This window comes from Perca fluviatilis, chromosome 1 (genome assembly GCF_010015445.1).
Source record: "Perca fluviatilis chromosome 1, GENO_Pfluv_1.0, whole genome shotgun sequence".
NCBI lineage: Eukaryota > Metazoa > Chordata > Actinopteri > Perciformes > Percidae > Perca > Perca fluviatilis.
In genome coordinates this window covers 42,599,170-42,625,502 of record NC_053112.1, presented here as the reverse complement: position 1 = coordinate 42,625,502, position 26,333 = coordinate 42,599,170, and the positions used below count along the sequence as shown (strand labels likewise).

The window sequence follows — 26,333 nt, the reverse complement described above, 5'->3', positions numbered from 1 at the left end:
GTCTATTGAAGGTTGAAAATGAAAATTGAAAAGACGTCAAATTTGTCCGACTTTTCAACGTTGAAAACAGGTCGATCTTCAACGTTTACTCAATGCCTATTGACAATTCTCAATTCTCAAGTCACAACACATTAACATGCCAATAACATTTTAGATTAACATTTGAATGAAACAAAAAGCTTTAAAACGTTCACTTAGAATAGCTTTATTATACTAACTTATAAAACAGCACATTTTAAATATAATGCAATAAACCTACACAGTACACACAGATTTCACATTCCAAAAAACATTACTACAGTAGAAAAGGTTGACACTAGACCTATTTTAAAACTATTTGAAAACCAATTTAAGTAAATACAAAACATACAAGAACAAGATTAACATTTGAAAGTTCACTAAGTAAAGCTTTAAAGTGCTCATATGCTCATTTTCAGGTTCATAATTGTATTTAGAGGTTGTATCAGAATATTTTCAGAAAACACCATCTTTTTGTTGTACTGCACATTGCTGCAGCTCCTCTTTTCACCCTGTGTGAGTTTTAGCTACAGAGTGAGACATCTCACTTCTGTTCCATCTATGTTCAGTTGCGACGTAACACGCGCGGTACCGCGAACTAGTAGTTTCAGTTTGAGTATGACACATGCCGTGCTAGCGGCTAGTGAGCATTAACGTTGTGTAAAGGTGTACAACGTTTTCTTGAAAAGTCTGACATAATGAGGCTAGGACCACAATAGAACTCGTGTGTTTGAGCACAGTGTTTTCTGTTGGGATAAGTAATGCTTTTGGGGGACTTTGGGCTTTTTCACTTTGTAAACCTATACCGTGCACAAAAAGATATATAACATAATAAAGGAAAGGGAAAAAGCCAAAAATCATAATATGACCACATAACTTTGATCAGAAAATAAGATTTATAATACAAATGTTCACATGCAATTCTAAATTCCTTTGCGACCTCCACCTCCAGCTCTCCCGGGAGCATGTTTAAGTGTCTCAGCCATGGCAGCCCTGATTTCGACTTCTGTGGCAGTTTTACTCCACTGCATTACTGCAGCTGCAAAAGAAAATACATTAGATGGTGCATACCACATGTCTTACATAATTAAGACTCCTACTACACATTGTCTTTACATTTAATCAATTAACAATTTCATGGATTTGCATACCTTCCCAAAATAAATACAATTGGTAAGTTAAATTAGATATATATATATAAAAATGAAAAATGCAGTTACCTTTTACCACAGAGTAAAAAATGGTGTCCTGGAAGGCTTTTTTGACACTCGTACCCCGCCCCTTCATGTTGAAAGAAGCAATTAGGCTGTTGGTGAAGAGCCTGTGAATACATTCAGAAAATGGAAACAAAATCGAAGGGTGAGGTCCATGCCAAAATTCTACAAATTCTCCTTTATGTTTGCATTATTCCTACTGAATCATCTTTTTCCACATTTTTGCTTTTCTAAGTGCTAAAAGGAGGGCAAACACAGCAGGTAATGAGTAAAAATGTAACTGCATAATTACATTCTATATTCTGAGCATGTGACAGTTGTTTAATACCTGTCCATCACTTTATGGACGCAGTCTTTATTGTTCCTCCCTCCCACCTTTGAAAGCTGGGACACCTGTACATGACACATGAAAAGCCACTCAATACATTATGAATAAACCCATGATGTTGGTGAATATACTGATTGTTGCCAGATTGAGCTTAAATGGGAACTGGTCATGTTGACTCATCCATTAACTTTAAGTCCATGATAAATATTATGGGACAGTAGCATACCTCTATACAAAGGCATGAAAATCAGCTTAAAAAGATTTGAGCACTGTGTGTCCCTCAATTACACATTCTTTAAAGCTGGGCATGTTAACTGATGCAGGAGAAAAGCATAGTTTTGTACAATATAGATCATTTAGACTTTTTGGAGACTTGGGGGTCTAGTCTAATTGACATAATTTAGTCCAATTTCTGTATAAATCATACCCTTTGTTCCCAGAGATTGCGGTCCTTGAGACGTGCCTCTTCTTCAGCAAACTGTTCTTGGGTTTCTAGCCTAGCAACATGGACAGCAGAATTCAGGGGCTCATGGTGCCTCCCGACTCTTTTTATCTCAAGAAGTTCAACTAGCTTTCCAAGCACTGACTTCTGGTATTCTGTGGAAGAAAATAGATTAATTTATTTTTGTGTCAAGTACTTTATAAATCTTACTTTATTATTATTATTAAAGAATGATACAATAATAAATATTGACCATGGATGTACTAGCTTGAGACATGGGGAATAAGCTTCTGCTCCTGGACTGTGATGGCATTCCAACTCCACGCTGAGGTGTGCGAGAACGCCTGGATCCTGAAGAAAAATAACAAAAACAGCGTTGAAGCTCATTGAAATAGTTTGTAAAGACAGCTGCTCTGCAATAATGTCAGTAAGTGAGGTAGGACAATTGCCAACTATGAAGAATGCAGCTGATCATGGACTCACTGGATGAGGATGCCCGACCTGCTCTGCTCCTGGACTGTGATGGCATTCCAACTCCACGCTGAGGTGTGTGAGAATGCCTGCATCCTGAAGAAAAACATAGACCCAAAATGCCAACTATGAAGAAAACGGTTTATTCCATGTGTAGTTACGGTAATCCCAGGTTGCAATTAAGACATTCAACTGTCTCATAAGTGTGTTTTGACCTCTGTTCCATGTAGCGGCATCTGAATTCAGGAGTTTTTAAAAAGAGGGAACAAAAAGGTAAAGATATTACCAGGCAGATTGTGAAAATGTAAATATTTAAGACTACCAAGGGTTAAAATCAAATAAAAACAAAACGGTGATACATCTTGCTTGAGTCTATAACCTTACATTAATTCTTAGTCTTAGTGGACATGAGGTAAAACAAATTACTGACTTACTGGCTGTCACTGGACTAAATGCTTCTGATGATTTAGACCTTGTGGGTGAACGGTGAAGCACTGGACGAGAACATCCAGAAACTGAAAAAGGAACAGAAAGGTTGAAAGACTTTGTTTTGAGCCCACACTTGAAAATATGTTATATTCAATTTGCATTGTGAGCAAGTAAAGTAGAATAAATAAAAACATGAAATTACTGTCTGAAGATGAAGGACTATCTGGTTGTATAATGGCGGTGTTAGTCAGTTCTGGGGGTGCAGGTAACTGGAGCAGCATTGCATTTTGTCCTGTGGTTGTTAGAAGAAAAAATAAATTCCAAAACCAGAAGCATTTACAGCAACTTAAATGACAGAAAAACTCAAATATTGACAACCATTCCCTGAAGTTTGATGACTGAATTATACCACTGGATGAGCCCAGCTAACTATATTTTACTCACCCCTATGTGAGAGCTTAATCTTTGGCGGAGGAACTGGAAGCACCACTGTATCTTCTAATTGACAAGAACATGCACAATGAAATTAATCACAGTAAAATAACAATGAATACTAATACACAGTTCACACAGCCAACTTAATTTTACTGGCATTAAATATAATACATAAACTGTACTCACCCTTTTTCTTGTCTGGCAAGGACTCATCCTCCTCAGCAGACAAATCTGACCCTGGCAATATTATATTTGTCACTTATGATATATGATGGTTTACATTATATGCTCATTGTTCAATGCATGTTCTTAAATAGGACAAAATAAATTACCTTGAACATAATCTTCAAATGTCCTTCTTTTCTTCATTCTCTTTTGACTGACTGTGTCCTCTTCGGTTTGAGCTGAGGTGTAATCATATTTTTCATACTCCTGTCGGCTTACTACAAATCAAGAATGAAAACAAACACTATTAGCAATAGTAATATGTATTATGGTGTTATAGTATTTTAAGTGAAAAATAAATTGTAAAAACATGCCAGAAATAACCTTCAAAATATTTTTTATCACCTGATGTCACTTTCACTTTAACAAATTCAAAGCTCAGCCAGTCCTCCTGTGGTTGTAAAAGGCGCTTATGTGCCACAGACACTTTTTTTAGAGGCCATCGCACCACTTTGGTCTCTGTGTCAATCCAGTTCAATGGCAAAACTCCTTCCATCTGCTGCCCATTCTCCACCCAAACAGCCCGTGCGTATACCATTGCCTGAAACACAATTAGATTATTTAAAGGTCCCATGGCATGAAAATTTCACTTTATGAGTTTTTTTTTAACATTAATATGAGTTCCCCCAGCCTGCCTATGGTCCCCCAGTAGCTAGAAATGGCATTAGGGGACCACTAAGGCCTAGGCTATATAAAAGCATCCAAAAAGCAGCATGTCATGGGACTTTTAATTTAGAACTACACATTTCCTTTTCTACATGATGCTAACAGAGCACTACTATTTTGAATAATAGTAAATATTACATACGTCATTTCCTGAGCTCCATTCCATGGAGGAGAGGAAAAAGGACATGGCCTTGTTCACAAGGGAGACAAGCAACCTTCCGGTAAAGGTCTTCGGATTGCAACAACTTTGTCTTTGTCTGTTTTCTTTGGACATAGACTATGTTCAATAGCCTTGACTCACATGGCTTCTTAAAAAAGTCTCTTGTGTCCTTTTGGCTCAGCACATCACAAACCAAAGTTCCATCTTGCCTTTTTTCCTTCACAAATGCAAAACTTTCATTGTGAAGCATAAAGCAGCAGTCTTTACCTTTTGTACATATAGAAAAACATGTCTCTTGTCTTGTCTCTTGATGCTTGTTGATGCCTTTCTTTGCATTTTCAATCTCACTCATCCGCTTTGTTACTTTTTGACCAATTTCTTTATTACTTGCAGATGATTTTCGAATGGGAAACATGAGATGTCATTTAGTGAACAGTTGAAGCGAGAAGCATCTTCATGCAAATGCAACAGACAGTGCACATTGTAGACTGTAAACGTTTTTCCATAGAGGTCATCACACCTTTTAATAAAGTATTTTAGGAGTTCCTCAGCATATGCAATATATGAACGTCGTGTGTTCTCATCAGAGCTCAGCAGAATTGACAGAGCCACTGTCAATGTCAAAAAGTGAGTATACACTTCACTTGACACTACATTTCGAAGAACAATTGGTCCAGTATATAAAACAAACTGTCGAAATTCAGTGGCTTTCCATCTATCCAGTTCACTCAAACCCCTTGGCATGGATCCATTCAGCTTGTTTAGTTTTTCTGAGATCTCATCTTTTTGCCTTGCAGATAGCCGGCACACTTTCGGACCCCGAGACAAAAAACTAGAACACGTTTTACTACTCCTAAACAAATCAAATGCATGTAATCTAACACAAAAGAGCTCACGCAAGGCATGCCTGCATCTATAAGTGGGCTTTTTCTAGTCTGGTGATCTTCGTACAATACTTGACTGAATTCCTCGTCTGTTCTTGCTCTCAAGTTCTCATGACTGTTAAAAACAACTCTACCTTCCCACGAGCCTTTGGCCAAACACCTTTCACAGCTGAAATACCCATTGTGTTTTTTTATGCACTTTAAAAATGATCTTGCTGGTGCATCACATATAAAGGCCTTAAGGCTGACAGCATAAACTTTATCTTCATATTCGATCCCAACAGCTTTGAGATTCTTAAACTCTTCCAAAAGGTCTTTAACAAAATCGTCCAACGGACTTGGCTTCGCTCTTCCACAGAAAAGTGCAACAATGAAAGGATCAAATTTGTTAAACTGTGCCAATATGGGCCAGAATTGAACACTGTTTGATTTAAAAAGTGGTATGCCATCAATGTTCACACACAACTCAACAAGGTTTTGTGAAATGGATTGGCACTGTGCAATCTGTAGTCCAATGCCTTGTTCTAAACCATAATAAATATACTGCCCATTACATCTAGAAAGACATTTATCAGTTTTGGGGGTTGCAAGGAGGGTGCGTGCATCCTTTGGCAGCTGGTGCCCATGTCTGCGTAGGATGCCTAGTAGCTCATTCAATGACATGTGAGTGGTTGAATTACTTGTTGACCAAATCCTTAAATCACAGCCAAGATCTGGGGTATCATTATCACGGTCAGTGTGTAAACTCAGGATTTCAGGCTCAGAGTCAGAGGATTCTACATGCTCTGTGTATCCATAATCAGATGAGTTATCTTGTACAAGTTCTTGAAGTCCATCACCATCACTTCTATCACTTAGTACTGAATGAGTATCAAGGTTGTCATCACTATCCAACTGAGCAATGGCATTAACTTCTGCTTTTCTTTTTCTCCAACTTCTTAAGTAGGCCATATCTGCAACAGTAATATCATTGTATGTTGACATTATAGATTTTTAATGACTGAAAATTGAAATTGATTCATTTTTATTTTTAAACATATAAACAAAAAGCTAAATAGTGATTGCAAAGAAACTAGAATCCAAAACCAGAAATTGGTTAATCAACATCTCAATAATTATATGAGGTACATTTCTGTGCAGACTTTGTTGATAAACTGCTAGTCAAGACAGGTTTACCTAGCTACCACAACAGTACCTAGAAATCCATGCAAGCACTGTGCTGTGTGAGGCAGTGAAATGCTTACCTTAATCCTTAGCTATATTGATCAGATGCTGATAATATAATTGAGATCTAAGGAAAGGGGAAACAAATATAATAAATATATTGCATACGTATAGCGAACTTCTCCATCTAGCTAACAAACACACATCACAAACAGTTTAAAATAATGATTTATTTTAATGGCTTAATAGCAGCAGGAATTTCACACAGATAGCTAGCCAACTGTCTGACATCTAGCTAGGTTTTGGTGTGTGTGTGGACGCTGCATAATGTCAGCTAGCTACAAAATGTAATGTTTACAATAACAAAACATCAGCTTTGGCTGAAATAAGGTAAACGTCTATAACGTTACTTATTTTGTCATCATAGCTAATTATTTTGTCATAGTATACTTACTTTAGCATTCGCTATCTGGAGTGAAGAGTGAGTGAGCCGACTTGGTGGGTGGAAAAATTCTGATTTGCGCGCCTCCTCGTTGCTGCCGGTTGCTGCAGGTTCGCGCTCAACAGTGACCGCCCACTTTTTTTTTATAACGGCTCGAGTTCCGGAAGTCCCCAATTCAATTGTTTCATTGTCGATTAAAAAATTGATTATACAGTAGAGTTTTAAGCCTGTAACCACATAACACCAAACAGCTACGAGATGAATAGTGCAAAAAAAGGGAAAGGTACCGTGTACAGAAACTATCATAAACTTCAATGGTAGAAGGATAGAAGGAGAAGAATAGATAGATAGACAGATAGATAGATAGATAGATAGATAGATAGATAGATAGATAGATAGATAGATAGATAGATATCTATGGGTAGATGCTCGCTTTAGTAGTTCGCGGTTTCGCGGGTACCGTAAACGTTTCTATGGTAACAGCGAGTTGGACCAATCAGAGACCTTGCTGTTACGCTAAGGATTGTGGGTATTGTAGTTTTTCTCCATAAGATCGCGGATAAAACATGTTTTTCTTAAAACAAGGTTGATTTCATACAGACTTCTAGCTTCTACAGGAGCAGAAACTTTCATTTCACAACCTCATAGCTCTTGGTGAGTCTACCTCGGATGGTTTAGAGATTATGACTGATAATAATCCTTATGGAGAAAATCAATGGCATTCTTACTTCCGGAACTGGCTGTGGGCTGGACTGTTGCTGTTGAGGTCTACTGCTGCAGCTTCGCGTCCCTCATAATTGCTCCAGTTTCAAATGTATTTAAAAAAAAAAAAAAAAAAAAAACTCTTTACATTTATTTGCAATAATGGTTTGGTAGTTTGTTTTTCTCCGTCATTTTAGCATTTGTATAACAGACTCCTGTCTTAGATTATCAGTTGAAAACATGTTGTATATTTGACTTATTCTGTCTAGATGATCAGTTGAAAACACGTAGTCAAACAGTCTGGCTGAAACTACTTAGTTGAAATCACGTCGTAAAACAGTTGAAGGTGGACTGACTTATTCTCAACTATATTTCAACGTTGAAAGACGGTAATTGTTTACTGGGTATCTACCTAATTATAACAGCAATTTGTAACAGCATTAAAGCGTTAAGCTTTACATTGATGTAACACATTAACTGTGATAACACATGTACTGCAAACACTAAATATACTTACATTTAAATGATACTTGTGCCATCAGCAATGCCGCTCCAAACATGGATGTCCCGCTTAGGTCCGCCATTGTTTTTTTTTAATGAGCCGGCAGCGAAATTACCAAGCCCCCAGGAGGAGCGCTAAGTCTATATGCCAACATGGGCTTAGCGGATAACGGTGGTACTGCACCCCATGGCCCAGAAAGACTTTTCACATAGATATTACATGGTGAAAGAAAACCTACTAGCCCGAACACTGAAAGGGTCCTTGTTTAAAACGTTACGTTTTTAACATTTTTAACATTCACTAGAAGCGAATACAGAATTATTAAATTTGAAATGATGAACGCGCATAATGGACGCGAGCAGACCCACGGGACTGCGCACGTCCGCTCACATGACTGTTCTCCCAGCTCATGTAGCTAGCTGTAATAATGGATATAGCTAGCTAATGGCTGTAATTCACCATGTGTTCTATTAATACGTCCATGGTATTATCTTATGAAGTTATGATACATCTGAGGGATGTATGTATGTTACGTGGATGTAACGTCATTAGCGTTTCCCAAACTGGCGGGGCTATCGGCTAGCTAGCTAGTTGCTAGCATCAGGGTTAGCTAGCATGGCTGTGTTAAGGCCATGCCTACATAACGTTACTACAGACATAGTGATTACATGGCCTTGGTTCTCTCTTATGATACATCCGAGGGCTGCATGCTGTAAAGCTTGTAACGTGGATGAGAGATGAAGCCATGGATGAGCTCTATTCACGAAACTGCAGGCTAACTGCTAGCGCTAGCTAGTAGCACGACATAATGATTAATCTCCTTGGTTGTCTAGCTAAATACATCTATCATTTATTTAGCTAAGCATGTAAACAATCGGGAACAACGAAAACACAATGTTTAACGTTAGTGAATATTTTAGACAATGAAAACGGCGAGTTCATGAGTTGGCCACTTGTAAGAGCCACGAGAGATAAGCTCATGAACGAGCATGTTGCTACCGGTTGCTACGACAACACAAACAAATTGTTGCTAGTGCGCGTGTCCACCGTGACGTCATGGGCCAAGAATGCGGAAAAGCCGAGCTCCATGTTGTCTTAATGCGCTTTTGAGCACTCTCATTGGAACGTATGGGGCTTCCCGCCGAACTCTGTATCCAGTTCTCTTAATACATCCATGGAAATTATGAATCCCACTATGGCCATGCCAAGACCCGCCCTATGCCTACCTCTGATTGGCTTACACTTACACGTCACCTCCAGTACCTCCGCGCCGCGGCCGCGCTCCAACACAGCCGCTGACGTTTCGCCGGCGCCGCGCAGTTTGAAGTAGCTATGTGTTCAAGAAAGGAGACGCTGGAGACGCTTATAACGGTAAGAAAAATGAAACAACTAAACAACGTATTTTAATATCATTTGCACCAACCGTAGCCTTAAAAATGAAACAACTAAACGACGTATATTAATATTGTTTGCACCAACTGTAGCCTTCACCACCATTTCTATTAGCCACAATAGCTTATTAGCCGCTAGCAGCCACCATAGCTTATTAGCCGCTAGCAGGATAGCTGCGTTACTGACAGAAATGTCTCTACGAAAAATCGTTTGATATTAATATATAGGCTAGTTTAGTTATCAATATGTAGTTTAGAGTTTTGGTTGTTACCCTGTACCTTCCTGTCCCATAGAGAGTGACAGAGCCAGTTTGCAAACTGCACTTGGATAGGTAAGGCATAAAAAGTCTTTGTTGGATGCATAGACAGTAGCTATATAAGAATGTTGTGTGTATTTTTTTTTTTACCACCATACTGTTGTGATGGACTGTGACGCTTATACAGTCTTTCAGGGCTGGACTGGGACAAAAAATCGGCCCTGGCATTTTTGGGCCAGGCGGCCCACACCCACCGTGATTGGTCAGACAAATGCATCCCTGCAGACAGTCCTCTTAAAATATGCGTGCGTTCCATTAAATGAGTTGCCTAGTGTTCAGCGTTCATGTGATCATTTTGGATCCTTCAAGAGGGGACTCAAGACTTATCTGTTGATCTTACACTTAAATAATTCATTAATTCTTAGAGTTATGATTTGTATATTTATGGTGTTTTTATTATTGATATTTGATATTGTATTGTCATTATTTTTATTATTACTATTTTGCTTTATATTGGCTTAGCAACTTTAAAAACAGTTTACTGTTAATTTTAACTATTGTAAGATTCATCTTTTGTCGCTTTGGACACAAGTGTCTGCTAAATACAATAACCATAACTATAACCCTTCCTAAAAGCTACAATAAAGCTGAGAGTAGTATATGCCCTGGAAAAGAGCACCAATACAAGAGAAGCTAATTAAGCTATTCAAGGAACACTGATGCTTGTATCATCACTGATTTTATAGATCCACAGACTTTTCAGCTACCCAACAGGCCAACCGCTAGCATTTTCAATGTAAGCTGTTAGGTTACCTGACAGCCACTAACTTTAATGTTACAGCCAAACTGCTTGTTGTCGTTATGACGTGACACACTCGCGAGCGCGCACGAACACACACACACACACACACACACACACACACACACACACACACACACACACACACACACACAGCCTCCCTCCCTTCCTGAGAGTCTGTGTTAATTTGTCTACTCCTTACCACATCGTCATCTACTCTCTCTTCCATCTTTTCCGCATTCGCCTCCTCCTCGCCTTCTTCCCTGACATCGTTGTTTCTGCTTCTATAGCCAGCCACCTCTCCTCCTCTACTTCAGGTAGGCTATTGCTGATGTTGAAGCAGCTACTACAGACCCAAACATGTCCGAAATTTTTGAGGAATCCGCCTGTAGATTCTTAATCTTTTTCTCCTCTAATTTCTCTGCACCTCCCTTGCACTTGGTGGTCGTTTGTCCATTATAACGTGAATGCTAAACTTCCAGCATAACTATTACCGCTCACGTCTCAGGGCTCGGGAGGCGTGGCCATAGTGGGATTCTTAAATTTGCGGCCCGGAGTGGTGAAGGGGGTTCCTGGATTTCATTGGGTCAGGGCAGTGCCAATAAAGAAAATTAACCAATGGGCCGCTGTGAGTTCTTTATGGGCCGGCCCGGCCAAAAAATAAAAAAGGCCTATTTATATCGGCGATTCGGCCCAGAAGTCCGTCGGCCCACCGGGAAAATGCCCGGTATGCCAGATGGCCAGTCCAGCCCTGCAGTCTTTCTAGCTATACAGTTTTCTAATGGTTTTACATTTCAAGATATCTTCTTTTTTGTTTTTAGCCATGAACAGTATGGCTGCTCCTATTAAATCGTGCCATATTTGCCAGACACCTGGCAACGTGCAGCAGTTGGAGGAGCTTGAGGTTAGGTGCAATAGATGGTTAAGACTAAGATTTAAAAACAAATGATCATATTTTCTGTATAGACCCCTTCAATGTTTGTGATCATCTAGAGCCAAGGTTGGGTGCATGCACCAATTAAATCAATTCACACACACACTCTCTCACACACACACACACACACACACACACACACACACACACACACACACACACACACACACACACACACACACACACACACACACACACACACACACACACACACACAATTCAATGGGATGGAAAGCTTTCTGACTCCAACATGTGCACACCTTTTTTCTGTGACATGAACCGTGAATGGGTCAAACTCCCTTGTGAGTGAACAGTTTTCTAACATTGACATTTTGGATGACAGAAACTCTTACCATCTGGATACACACATCTGCTGTGTGTGAAGGAGGATGAGTTTCGAGCCCATTTAAAAGTGCAGCTCTCCACTAAAGAGGAGGTGGAGAAATGGCTTGAGGAGTTTCAAAATTCCTCCACTTTAACATGGAGGAATGCCAGAACGTATCCAGAGTCAGGGCGATACAATGTGTATAGAGTAAGTAGAGCATAGCTTTTGGAAGTGGAAGGGTAGTGTACAGGGAGAGGTATAATGAGAAGTTTTTCAATATGTGTTTTTGTCTGAAATGGAGCATGAATATACATGAGCAAAAAAAGAGTACCACAAGCAGGTCTACTAATTTCTGTGTACTGTTCAGGTTGATCTCAGATGCCAGCATAAAACCAAAAGAAACACCAACTGCCCTGCCACACTGTTTCTTGTCCTCAAAAGAAGCATGGAGGATAGGAGGTCAAGGTACAATTCAGAATAAAGCTATGTGCACGGTGTCTAAATTTCCACTCTGTACGATCATTTTATTGCATGTGTGTATCCTTCAATGTCATTAATGTTCCACTCCTATATGTCAACTTGAGGAATGAGCACAACCATCGCCTTGCTTGCGCCGATGCCCTGAGGAAAAGGGATGTGTCGGCCGTCACCATTGAAAGGCTGACTGAGCTCTTTGAGAAAGGTCATTCTCCCTCATCTGCTCTCGATACCATCAAATATAACCTGCAGGAGGAAGAGGGAGAAGAGTACCTCTATGCAGCAGCAGACCGCGCCATCTTCCCAGACGTCCAGTTCTGCTACAGGTTAGCTCATCAAAACCGGTGTCGTTCTTACTTTTGTGCTGTATCCCTAACTGGGTCAATGATCTATGTGTTACACCAGGTTATACTACAAAATATTCCAGAAATCATATGGTGCCCCTTCTGGAGAAAAGATGCTCATAGACCTCGAAGAACGCCTTGTTATACCTATAACGAAGAACAGGGCTGTGTATGTGCTCAGATAGAACAAACCATCGATGGCCAGCAGATTGTGGCGATTTGCACACCTGTAATGCAGTGGGTCCACACAAGAGTACAACAGAGTGGAGAGATGATCTTTGTGAAAAAAAGAAGAACGCCCACAGCTGCTAAATGGATTCAGAGGTCTTCTGTATGCCGGAACAGCGGAAGACCTGTCTGCAGCCTATGTCACGCTGTCTACAGATCCCCTGGCATCAAAATACAAGAACTTTATGAAACACTTGCTGGAGGTGTATGGGAGGCGGCAGGAGTGGGCACTGTGCTTGCCGGTCCATTTGCTAACCCGTGGCAACAACACCAACAACTATGTTGAAAGTGCAATGAAGATTGTCAAAGACAAGGTCCTTCACAGGTTGAAGGCATACAACCTGACCCAGCTCGTGGACTTTATAGCCACTCGGTTTGAGGCATACTACATCCGCCGCCTCACTGATTTCGCCAACAACCGGGTGAAAAACCTTACAGCCCCCAAGTGTGATGATGTGGACTGCCAGAAAATTGTCCGGGTAAGTGTATTGTTGCGACTTCTTTGCAACCTCCATAAGCCGCCGAGAGGCTGAGTCAGGGAACAATGGGCCTCATTCACCAACCATTCTTACGAAGAAATGTGTTCTTAAACCCCACTTACAAATTTTTTTACTAAGATTCTGACACTCACTGTTTTCTTATCTTGGATTTGTTCTTAGCTAAGAACAAAATCTACGAACACTGAAAAGCACTCTTACGCACATTTGAGTGATGACAATTTGCTCCAAATGATTGGTTACTGCATTTTATTTAATTCTACAGTCGTTTACAATGATAGTATTTTACTGTAATGTATTTCTGATCATTTGTTGAAAAAAATAATCATAATATGCAAAAAACACTAACACTGCAATTTACATCAACAATTAAACTGATTAAGTCCTGCGTTATTTGGTGATTGATTGCTATTTATTGGGCCAAAATGCAGTGGTAGAATGTAACAAAGTACAAATTCTTCGTTACTGTACTTAAGTACATTTTTCACGTATCTGTACTTTACTTAAATAGACTCAATAGTGCATAGCCTACTTTTGACTTTTACTTTGTTACATTTTGCAGCAATTATCTAAACTTTCTACTCCACTACATTTCTACAATGTTCAGTTACATTTTCTGATCAGTTTCCCCCTGCCAAAACGTCTTCCTGACCGTCACACGTTTGTCTCACCAGTGAAGTTTGGTTGCCATAGATACTGTATATACGGTATACAGTATCGGTGCCCCATATATATGGGGCTGATCCAAGCCGGCTCAGGTGCTCCAGAGTCCGGGCGCAGCGACGCTGATAAAAGTGAAAATGAAAATGTTTGTTTTTTATTATTCCCTTTTTTAAATCATAGTTGCTATATCTATTTCTCTCCACAGCGTCGTTTACTCCTCTGCCAGGCTGCGTAAAACGTTCATATCTTATTTATTTATTTGGCTGGACCTTTTCACATCTCCCCATGTCCGCTGCTTCACACACTTTATTTGCTTACTTGCATGGTTAAAGAAAATAAAACCATCTTAAAATACATCCATGAATAAAACCAACCGCATTCCGATTCTAACAACACATTTCCATTTTATGCTGGTTAGGAACTTCTTTTAAAAGAAGTTTGTGGTAGTGGACACCTTCTACTTTTACTAAAGTAAATATGTCTCTTATTATTTGTACTTTTACTTGAGATTCAGTACTTTCTCCACCGCGACTCCGACAACCATCTCTAACATCTCTGACATTGACAATTAGCTTCGGCTAAAATGTTGTAGTATGTAACATGAGTGTATGTTACATACTTGTCCCTATTCAAATAAGCTTAAATAAAAAAATAAGCAGTCTCCCGCTTCCCAGGAGGTGCACAGGAAGCGTCATGTCCTTATATGGGAATTTGCGAGGCGTTTTCTTATGCTAATTAGGAACAACTGGCACACGCTTTCAATTATGAAGATGTGGGATTCATCAATCCTAAGAACACAGGTGCGAACAATTCTGCTGTTTAAGAACACGTCATGGATCCGACGTGGACTTTTTTTCTTTGAAACTTACTTAAGAACATATTTAAGAGAAAACTTAGGAAGATATTGGTGAATGAGGCCCAATCACCTGTATGACACGCCGTTTGAATAATTCAGATACACTTCGAGATAGGCTTTTAAGGATTTATTGTTCATTTGAAAGTTTGAAAAAAACAAACAATAAACAAAATCCAGTTGCCTGAAAAATACTGCAAAAAGTAGATGTGGAGAAACTTGCGGTCAACAGAAAATGCAAAAACCCAAGCTCACCACCACCATGCAAGTGTCCAGGTGTATAAATAGACTGATTATTCTGAGACCAACCCCCGGCCCCATGACGTCCTACGTTATGTAATAGGTGAAAATCATAAACCATAAACAAACATAATATACATGGCTCCTATATGTATATATGTGTGTCTGCATATGTACATCATACAGTTTAAATATTGTTATTTTAATATATATTTCTTGTCCTCCTTACCATTAAAATGTAGGAGGATGAAGTCAATTTTACGGTGCTCAGTGCATCAACTGGTGGTTGGTACCACGTCAATACAGGACTAAGCTGCTGCACCTGCCCTGAGGCCCGTTCCAGAAAGCAGGTTTAGTGAAAACTCTGAGTTGGTTAACCCTGAGATGAGGGAAACTCTGGGTTTTCCGTTCCAGAAAGAGAGGTAACTTAACCTCTGAGTCAGTTACTATGGTAACTGAGTCTGTGAACCTAACCTGGTCGGGAGCAGGTTTTCTTCAAGAAACCTCGAGTTTCTCTCAGTCTCATCCCGCTGAGAGGGAGGAGACTGAGAGAAACGGGGAAAAAAACTCGAGTTTCTCTCATTCTCCTCCCTCTCAGAGGGAGGGGAAACTCATTTCCTCATTCATTCAGTCTGTCTCAGGCGCATTTTAATGTAGTTTGTTATCTGCATGAATAAAAAAACAGATTGGTTTATGTTAGGCAGACTATAAAATGTTTTTTTCTCAAACATGTCATGTCCTTTTGTCGACGATCCCGTTGATGAAAAAGCTGTATTAATTCAGAGAGTTTACGTCGGGAGATGATATTGAGTCCCGACTAGATGTTTTTTCATTTCCACATAACTGATTTGAGTGGTAATTTTTATCAGTCTATTAGATATGTAGATACCTTATCCTTCCACTAGTTCAACATCGTGGACAGGCTTTAACATCCCAGCAGATTCTTTGTGTTAGTAAAGCCACTGTATGTAGAGCCGTCAGAAAAGTGTGATTGCTCTGAAACGTTTTTGTTCCCTGGACACAAACCAGTGAGAGCCATTAAAAAGAAATAAATGATTATACTTATAGTTCTGTTAATGATCATGGTGCTGCAGCCTCAGAATGGGAATAGTATAATTTACTTTTTCGCCCGCAGGATTGCACCTGAATAAAATTATAGGTGTAGCCTACAATTCCAGTTTTCACCAGTAGCCTAATATTATAAGTTAACTGTGATTAAATATGAAATTAATACACTGTTAATGAGTACGCATTGACTCCAGCAGCAATTTTCTCCCACACCAATTCTCTCTCTTTTGCAGCAGCAGCCGCTGTCTTACTTTTTTTTAACGAAATACATGTTCAAACTCGCTGTTTGTGCGCATGAGTATTTCCGCCGACCCGTTTGTTTGTGGTTGTTACCATGGTGAATCGTAGAATCATTCCATTCATACTGCCTTATGTGCACGCGCGTAACCCTGAGTGAACATACTCCGAGTTGATTGAACCAACTCAAATCAGCTGTTCTGGAACCGAAAACTCTGAGTTTCCCATCTCAGGGTAAATCAACTCAGAGATCAGGGTTAGACTCAGAGTTTGTTAAACCTCCTACCTGGAACGGGCCTCTGTTGGCAAAACTGGCGCACCTTGCAAGCACCAAAGTGCAGTGGTGCAAACATTTGGTGTGAGTGAGACACTCCCACTAACAAGCACACCTCATCTCAGGAAGCTCTTCTATGAAATTGCTTCAGGTAAGTGACTTGTGGTTGTTCTTCATGATGGGATGTGGACTACAGTTTGATGTGTATTGTGTGTGTGTGTGCGTGTGTGTGTGTACGTACACAGGAGGGACCACTCCAGATGACTGGTTTGAAAGCTTGATTTATGAACAGCCTGTGGAGCCAAAGTCAGTGTTGGGTGAGTACAAAGTCCCTCCACCACTATGATGTTCTTTCAGACTGAGCATGTTCAAACTTCACTAAGTATTACATTTTTATAGCCTAGAAATCTAGACTCCCCCTAGTGGCAGCAAATTTATTTGGCAGCCAGGGGGTGTCTAGGCACTCTCCGTTGACTTTCGAGCTGCAAAAACCAAATTTTGGTCAGGCCAATCACATTGTGTATAGAGTCGGTGGGTGGGGCTTATGGCTGCTGCTGCTGGGAACAGTGGTCTTCTGGAAGACTTGGAGTTAAGCTTTTCTTTGAGAAAAGAACAAAGAAGGGCACAGAAATCCTTCTTAAAAAAGGAAGATGTGTTCGGAGTTTTGCCGACCGGATACGGCAAAAGTTTAATCTATCAACTAGCTTCGCTACCTTCTTCATTGCTCTGCCTGGTTGTAGCGCTATCCTATTACGTGCCGAGGGAATTAGAAAGACAACTGTTTATCCCGCCCCTCGGATCGAGCTCTGTCAATGGTGAGTTCCCAGACCCTACATCTTGATGTGGGTCTGGCTTGTCAGGCTAACATTTTTATTCACGATGGATAATGTTATGGGTTTTTTTTTCTTTCAAAAAAGAAGAGCACATGGATGGAGAATCTCTTGCTCCAGCATCGAAGATCATCTCAGGTGAAACTGGCTTTAAAGAAAAATAAATTGGCGCACAATCACAAAGAAATGTCAAGGCCATGATAAAACTGTGTTCCATAAGACCAAAGTATAGCGGTAAAATGCCTAAAGACAGTCACGAAAAACTTGCTTATTTTCTTTATCACAGATGACCAACGGTCCAGTGAAGAGGAGGCTGTCGACACATGAGCTGGGCCCAGTAAGTATACTTATCACAACTTTTCAGATTGATCCAATTGTTTCACTTGCCACCAACACTAGACAGAAGAATTAATTAAATTGCTGTTAACTCTATCCAGGCACAGGGACTTTGGAGAGGGAGCTGGATGGCATTTTGGGGATCCTCAAAAAAAAACTAGTAGAGGACACAACATTCAAGGCACCTCTTCAGTCATTTGTGGACAATTTAAAAAAAATGAAAACGGACAGTGCTGTCCAGTCATCTTTGTTCTCCTATGGAAAGACCAGCTGTGTGCCTACTAGGATCCGTGCCACACCAAGGGGATTTCTGCAAACGACCACTAAGATTGGTGTGCAACCAACGGCGGTGTCACGCCGAAAGGCAACTTTGGGGGGAAGAAGAGCTCTGGGAGCTGGCAGACCTCCAAAGAGCTCCAGGAAAGACCACCCTTACACAAAGTGCAGAAGAGCAAAAGCTGTGCCACATAGCCTGTCCCATTGTGTGCAGGAGAACACCTCCCTGGGGAAAACCCACTAGGTGCACACACGCACCCTACCTAAAGTCCGTTCTCTTAATCAGTTATTGATAAATTCCACCTTAATCAGTTTGTTTTGTTTCAGCTCAATCAGTTTCATGGTTCTATTGTTAATTTTTACAAAACCTGAACTAATACAAATACTTGTAGGCTATGTGATTTTTTTTTTTTTAGTGTTGAAGTAGTTGTTGATGAAAGCCTTTCCACTCTCCACTGCATACTAACTAGGGTGACCAAACGTCCTCTTTTGCCCGGACATGTCCACTTTTTACGTACTGTCCGGGGCGTCCGGGGGGGTTTTATAAATTCATGAAAATGTCCGGTTTTCACTGTTTTTCATGGGACCATTAAGCGTGTACTTAAATTGACTGGCGCTTTGCACACAATGCTACGGTACTTTGTTTTGTGACATAATTCCTGAGAGGCTGCTTTGTGGGCGGCTCTGCGACGCGCACATACACAGGGACCAGAGTAGACAGCGGAGCAGCATTGCACACAAGATGCCGAAGCGTTATCTGCTAAAGATTTCCCACCGTGGTCAGAAAACACAGGGGAGACACTTTGTTTCTCTCACTATGACTCTAAAGTCGTACTCGCTCGCCGCCACTCTCTCACTTAATTCTCCCTCGCTCTATCACCCACTCCCCACACACACAGACTGCCGGCTCGACACACACACCAGCGCACAAGTATTAACATCAGGCTACGGCGAAAGCTCTGCGTGGAGCTGGCGTACAACCATAAAATAACTTGTCCGGTCCAGGCGGAGTGCACCATGTGCAAAGCTGGCACATGCGTTTCAGTGTCTTTATTATTTATCTTATTACACTGAAAAGGTATTAAGAGATATTTTGTTGAAGCTGGATTTTCTAACACAGAAGAGGTCATATTTACAACATTATTTCATATTATTTTATTTTAAAAGAGATATTATTTTGTTACAGGTTGTTACAGATTTTATTTTATTACAGAAGTTATTTTTGCACCATTGAGGCACGTTCATTAACCGTTAATTAAGCCTGTCTGAATTTGTGTCTCGAGGTCGGGCCGAGTGTCCTCTTTTTTTGGAATCAAAATATGGTCACCCTATACTAACTGACTACCAAGAATTTAACTGTGGTCAACCAACACTAATGTCAGGCATATGTGTCAAAGATGACATTTTGACTCCTGTTTTTGTTTAATTAATGTATGCATGTATTCAACATAACTTAACCTAATATGTACAACAATACAGGCTATGTATAGGCCTACTGTATGAATTGTGTTTTCAATATGGTAATTCTGAGTGGTTATTAGGCTACTGATCTGAGTCAAAATTTTATAATGATGAAATGAGTGATAAGCCTGCCTTTAGTGTGTGTTTCCTAACCCTAGGAATAAAGATTCAATTGAATCAGTGGTGTTGTCTAGTTTTTTTGTAGTGATTATACAGAATTTCTTTCCCTCCCAGCATTGGACTTGCCCATCCCAGAGCGACAACTCCATAGGTTTTTTGTAATGTTACTGCGTCAGCCTCATCAAGTTTCTATAAACTTGATCTATAAACTATCCCACTATGGTCTTGGCGTGGCCATAGTGGGATTCGTAATTTCGCGAGCCGGCAAAGCCGCGCGCATAGGATTGTGGGTGATTTGGGAGCGCGAAAGACAGACAGTTCGTCTGTCCAATCAGGAGGGTCCGTCCTTTCCTAGATGGGCCCTACCTTTTCCGGTAGAAGTTAATGTCATTGTGTTTTGTGATTTGTTAAAGTGTTTTCATATTTGCCGTTGTGTTTTTATATTTGCCGTTTTGCTTTATGATTTGTTGAAGTGTTTTCCTATTTGCCGTTTTGTTTTCCTATTTGCCGTTGTGTTTTGTGATTTGTTGAAGTCCATCCATCCATCCATCTTCGTCCGCTTATCCGGTGTCGGGTCGCGGGGGGAGCAGCTCCAGCAGGGGACCCCAAACTTCCCTTTCCCGAGCAACATTAACCAGCTCCGACTGGGGGATCCCGAGGCGTTCCCAGGCCAGGTTGGAGATATAATCCCTCCACCTAGTCCTGGGTCTTCCCAGAGGCCTCCTCTATTTGTTGAAGTGTTTTCCTATTTTCCGTTTTGTTTTCCTATTTGCCGTCGTGTTTTCATATTTGTTGTCGTGTTTTCCTATTTGTTGTTGTGTTTTCCTATTTGCTGTCGTGATTTGCACTTCAGGGCCACCGTACATAACACAGTGTTTGACTGATTAAGTATGTAAAAACAGTGAGATAACCTGATATGTCTAACTAAATGCATTTATGTGCATTTATTTAAGTAATGTGGTGACCCACAATAGATAAGAAGAAATTCTTATTTAAAATGGCAGGCTGGCAAACGACAAGGGCCACTTGAGTTAAGGGTTAACCCTTATGCCCTCTTCGGGCATTTTTGTACGTTTTTTTTTTTTTCATTTTCTGATAATTTTTGCTGTGTTACTGCTTATGGCATGATATTTTGTCAGAACCTTTCTTTTTGGCCAAATTTTTTAAATCCAATGTTTTTTAACCTTACATGTTTTGTATACTAGATTGATTCATTTTGTACCCTCTGGACACCTTCGTGTACAAAAATGTACACGCACACAAAAACAGCTATTAACATCATATCAATATTTATTCTGCTTTTTTTTCATAAATCACTTAAACAACTTCTAACTTGCTCAAAACCTTTAAATGCCAGTTTATTTATTTGAAGTATTTCATTATTTAAAAAAAACACAAAAAATGATTTATTTTCCATATATCATAACACATATGTGTGAGAGAGTTGAAAAAAGCACTGATCATTTTAGGTTGAAAAGAGGGCATCTTTTGAAGGATGCATTTCATGTATCTTTGAAGATGTGCTTGAATAAAGACATTGTCTCCTACCTTTGTTGTAAACAAAAACAACTATTAGTGTGTTTATGCATCTGGCTGCTTTCACAGCCAAAGATAAAAATGCAGCTTTGCTGAGGGGTCATTTCATTAGTGAGCAGAGAAGGAGAAAGACCTGGAGCAAAGAGAAGGAGCCTTTATCTGCCATTGAACTGCAGGAGTCATCTGAAGATGACACTGGAATCTGGTGAAATACTGTAAAAATGTCAAATATGACCACTTTTGTTCAAAATGAAATGCTGACATTACAGAATGCATGGTTTTATACTGTAAAGCCAGTGAGATAAAAACATGTGGTTATAATGGAAGTCAATGAGGCATTTTTGTCCACTAAGGTGTCCAAAGGGAGTATCTGGAACTACATAAAAAATACAAATGCAATCAAATCAGTTTTGTTGATAATCTTCGACATATCAAAGACTCTACAGTGTTTCCTTTATGATTTTTTTTTAGCAGTGTGGGCAGTTCCATGAAACGGAACTGACACTTTGCTGCAACACAAACTAATATTTATTCACCTCTATTCACACACACAATGAGGCAAATTTTCAGTTGTGATTGAACTGTATTTTTTTTACTATATAGGCCAATTTTTATATTGACATAAAGGCTAAGCATTCTGTAGCAAATAACAATAAACCCACTATTAATTACATTACCTTAATAACAATAAACCCACTATTAATTACATTATCTTAATGCAGTGTAACTACTTCAGCACACAAACAATGAAAATCACCAGTTAACTTAATTTATAATTAGCAAGACCAGGCTTAAATTAACTGACAATACAAGTTATACGATGCACAGTTCTCAATAACGTACACACACCATCTCAACTGGCTTATCATCCGGACAGTGTCTCTTTTTCCTTTCTCACTTTTTCTGTTGAGTGACGCGCGTGCCCGCTCGGTGTATTCTCCAACATGCACTCTAACAATGCAGCCCTATTTCTGATACCGTGGGGGGCAGGAATGTTACTGTGGGGGGGCCGCCACGGTCAAATCAACATAGAGGAAACACTGCTCTAATCACCACCAAAGCCCCATTCACCTACGATTTATTTTATGGAAAATTTTATTTTATGTTGGATCTTTTATAAATAATAATTACTTTAAGAATTAAGTGTTTCCTTTAGGATTTTTTTTAGCAGTGGGGGCAGGTTCGATGCACACACTGAGGCATATTTTCAGAACTGTATTTTTTTAGTTACTTTATAGGCCAACTATGATCTTGACATATAGGCTAAGCATTCTGTAGCAAATAACAATAAACCCACTATTAATTACATTATCTTAATGCAGTGTAACTACTTCAGCATGTATATAATGCACCTAAAATACAAACATTCTCTGACATGCACTCTAACAATGCAGCCCTATTTCTGATACCGTGGGGGGCAGAAATGTTGCCCTGGGGGGCCACCACGGTCAAATCAACATAGAGGCAACACTGATTAAACTGGCATTTAAAGGGTTAAAATCATTTAAAGTATTGAATGTTTGGTAGTTTTGAGCAAGTTAGAAGTTGTTAAGTGATTTATGAAAAAAAAGCAGATGTACATCAATATACATGTACATTTTTGCCACAAAGTTGTCCAGAGGGAGTATCTGACACTACGTAAAAAATACTAATGCAATCAAATTTCTTTTGCTAATCTTTGACATATCCAAGCCTCATATCCCCACCAAAGCCCCATCTCCATATTATTCATTATATGGAAAATAAATCATTTTGTGTTTTTTTTTTATAAATAATGAAATACTTCAAATAAAGAAACCTGCATTTAAAGGGTTAAAATCCTGAAAATGATTGAATGTTTGGTAGTTTTGAGCAATTTATAAGTTGTTTAAGTGATGTATAAAAAAAAAGCAAAAAACAATATTGATATATGATGATTTAATAGCAGTTTATTAAATCTATCTTGCACTCGGCGCAATTGCCTTTGTACACCGACGCATGTATCATTCCTATTTTGCATCCGACGCACAGCGGACTTTTCCCTCCACAGACGCACGTCGGTAAATTAGGGAATGTATTTGCGCTCCTGGGGGCAGTTCAGCGAAAAAGAGGAGGCGTGTTCCGGCGCAAACTTTACTTTGTGCTATTCTGCAGTTTCAGAAAACAATTCCGCCATTGACCAGGAAAAACCTGGTCTAAAGTCAGTGGCGCTAGTCTAAAGTCAGTAGCGCGTTATTCAGATACTATTTTAGGGGCGCATGCTTGGCCATAATGTAGCGTGTGCACAACGCGCATACACTTCTCTCATCTAAATGGATGCAGCAGTTCCCATTTTTGCAAACCATACATAATTACAAAGGAAAATATTACTGAAAATGCGCTTCAGGTGTTTGGATAGGTCAGGAGGCTACAGTACAGTCCTCAGAAAGTCGCAGCATTCTTTGTGGCTTGTTGTGTTTTACACAACATTTCCATGAATCATGGATGTGTTGATGACATAAATGAGGAAATATTAAAGGACTTAAGGAGACGTGATGTTGAACTACGGCCGGATCTGGTCCGGGAGTAATGCGCGATGCGCTCCTGATGGAGCGGGTGGACGGAGATGGAGTGGGGGGAAGAGGAAGGGGCACAACAGGAGCAGGTGGTGCGTTTGGAGGCCCACGCTCCATGGCTGCAGCAATCCTCTCCAGACTTGAGGAGATGCGCCCGAGAGGCCGCAGCAACATCGCCACTCGGCCAAGACGGGCATTTATTACTTTGCCGCATCTCGCATCGGCAGCTCCCGCTGGCGTGCGCCAGGCAAATCCGCCGTCATAATAGCAATCCGCCATGGAACAAGCGCCCCTGCTCTTAAAGGGAATGTGAGATGACGCTCTGATTGGTTTATTGCACGTTACGCCCAAACCACACCTAGCTACTTCAGACCAACCCATTTTAGATTTGCGTCGGGCGCAAGAGTCATTTATCCCGCCGGTAAAATAGCAACAGCGCCCAAGATCCGCCCACAAAGCTACTTGCGTTCTGCGTTTCATACTTGCGTTTCAGATCGTTAAAATAGGGCCCTATGTGTGCGTGTACATTTTTGCCACGAAGGTGTCCAGTGTGTAAATTTGAGAGAGGGAGGTTTGTTTTCTCTATATTTTGTGATGCTAAATAAAATGGCTGTTATCGTCACATTAGATTCCATTCTGCTGCTAGTCTGCATTGCTTTTGCATGGTGACATCTGAATAGTTAATACAATAGCAATTGTATTTTTGTTTAAGCTGTTTTTGTGTTTGTTTCAGATCAATGGACAGCTTTGTCATAAACAAGTTGACAGAGTGGCAGCTGATAGACCTTGCCGAAAGATTTAAAAGGTTAGAAATATTTGTTTTCCCATCCACAGCATATCAAGTCTGCATTGCTACTCAAGCCCCTTTCAGACATGAATTCTTATGAAATATAATTTCCTATATTTTTTTCAATAGCTTCCATGTAATGTGTCAAAGTGACTCCAATAGATGAATAGGGCACACGTCTTTTGTAGACTTTCAGTGCTTCATTCTATTTTGTAATAACAAATAATGGAATATGCATGTTTATTACTATATCTTCCATTTAATTACCCATACATTTTTGTTTTGTACTCCTCTGTTGTAAAATCAAAGATGTCTTTGTGTTTTCTATTTTTGTCTTTCAGAGGAGGGGATTGATGAGGAGAGTTTTCTTCTTTTAGATTAGGCTACCATCAACCAGTTGATCCCAAGGCTGGTGCCTACTTAGGTTACTGCCGACAATGATAGGTGTATGGGGTTCCATTTGTGCCAAAATTAAGTCGACATGCTACCTGTCTATGCTTTGTGTTGTCTTCCATGTCTATGTGTCTATTAACTGTCTATGTCTACGTCTGTCTGTCTATGCTATGTGTCGTCTTCCATGTCTATGTGTCTATTAACTGTCTATGTCTATGTCTGTCTGTCTATGCTATGTGTCGTCTTCCATGTCTATGTGTCTATTGACTGTCTATGTCTATGTCTGTCTTTGCCGCATCTCGCATCGGCAGCTCCCGCTGGCGTGCGCCAGGCAAATCCGCCGTCATAATAGCAATCCGCCATGGAACAAGCGCCCTGCTCTTAAAGGGAATGTGAGATGACGCTCTGATTGGTTTATTGCACGTTACGCCCAAACCACACCTAGCTACTTCAGACCAACCCATTTTAGATTTGCGTCGGGCGCAAGAGTCATTTATCCCGCCGGTAAAATAGCAACAGCGCCCAAGATCCGCCCACAAAGCTACTTGCGTTCTGCGTTTCATACTCGCGTTTCAGATCGTTAAAATAGGGCCCTATGTGTGCGTGTACATTTTTGCCACGAAGGTGTCCAGTGTGTAAATTTGAGAGAGGGAGGTTTGTTTTCTCTATATTTTGTGATGCTAAATAAAATGGCTGTTATCGTCACATTAGATTCCATTCTGCTGCTAGTCTGCATTGCTTTTGCATGGTGACATCTGAATAGTTAATACAATAGCAATTGTATTTTTGTTTAAGCTGTTTTTGTGTTTGTTTCAGATCAATGGACAGCTTTGTCATAAACAAGTTGACAGAGTGGCAGCTGATAGACCTTGCCGAAAGATTTAAAAGGTTAGAAATATTTGTTTTCCCATCCACAGCATATCAAGTCTGCATTGCTACTCAAGCCCCTTTCAGACATGAATTCTTATGAAATATAATTTCCTATATTTTTTTCAATAGCTTCCATGTAATGTGTCAAAGTGACTCCAATAGATGAATAGGGCACACGTCTTTTGTAGACTTTCAGTGCTTCATTCTATTTTGTAATAACAAATAATGGAATATGCATGTTTATTACTATATCTTCCACTTAATTACCCATACATTTTTGTTTTGTACTCCTCTGTTGTAAAATCAAAGATGTCTTTGTGTTTTCTATTTTTGTCTTTCAGAGGAGGGGATTGATGAGGAGAGTTTTCTTCTTTTAGATTAGGCTACCATCAACCAGTTGATCCCAAGGCTGAAGTTCCTTCATAAATTTAGACATGTAGACATGAGAGGCTCAATTCTTCAGTTTTCCACACACTGTTATTATTTCTGAGTATTTAATAGTTGCTTTGGGAAGATGGCTT

At 40.0% G+C, this 26,333-nt stretch overlaps 1 protein-coding gene and 1 pseudogene across 4 annotated transcripts; one reads left to right on the top strand and one right to left on the bottom strand.

Moving 5' to 3' along the window:
• Positions 1 to 867: 867 nt before the first annotated feature.
• LOC120565224 lies at positions 868 to 4,412 on the bottom strand. Of its 4 annotated transcripts, XR_005640204.1 has the most exons (13): positions 4,371 to 4,412; positions 3,908 to 4,103; positions 3,670 to 3,780; positions 3,524 to 3,574; positions 3,347 to 3,400; positions 3,105 to 3,194; positions 2,908 to 2,988; positions 2,486 to 2,569; positions 2,256 to 2,353; positions 1,988 to 2,157; positions 1,561 to 1,625; positions 1,239 to 1,339; positions 868 to 1,057 (listed from the first exon to the last, which is right to left on the bottom strand). XR_005640204.1 is itself a non-coding variant. In XM_039810811.1 (10 exons), exons 1-10 carry the CDS (start codon positions 4,392 to 4,394, stop codon positions 2,128 to 2,130), a joined length of 819 nt encoding a protein of 272 aa, XP_039666745.1. In that variant the 5' UTR covers positions 4,395 to 4,412; the 3' UTR covers positions 1,823 to 2,127. The 4 variants fall into 4 exon arrangements, 1 of the variants encoding a protein (XP_039666745.1); XR_005640205.1 differs by lacking the exon at positions 4,371 to 4,412 and having other exon boundaries at positions 3,908 to 4,113; XR_005640206.1 differs by having other exon boundaries at positions 1,988 to 2,709.
• A 6,940-nt stretch (positions 4,413 to 11,352) lies between these two features.
• LOC120560163 lies at positions 11,353 to 13,370 on the top strand (annotated as a pseudogene).
• Positions 13,371 to 26,333: the final 12,963 nt, after the last annotated feature.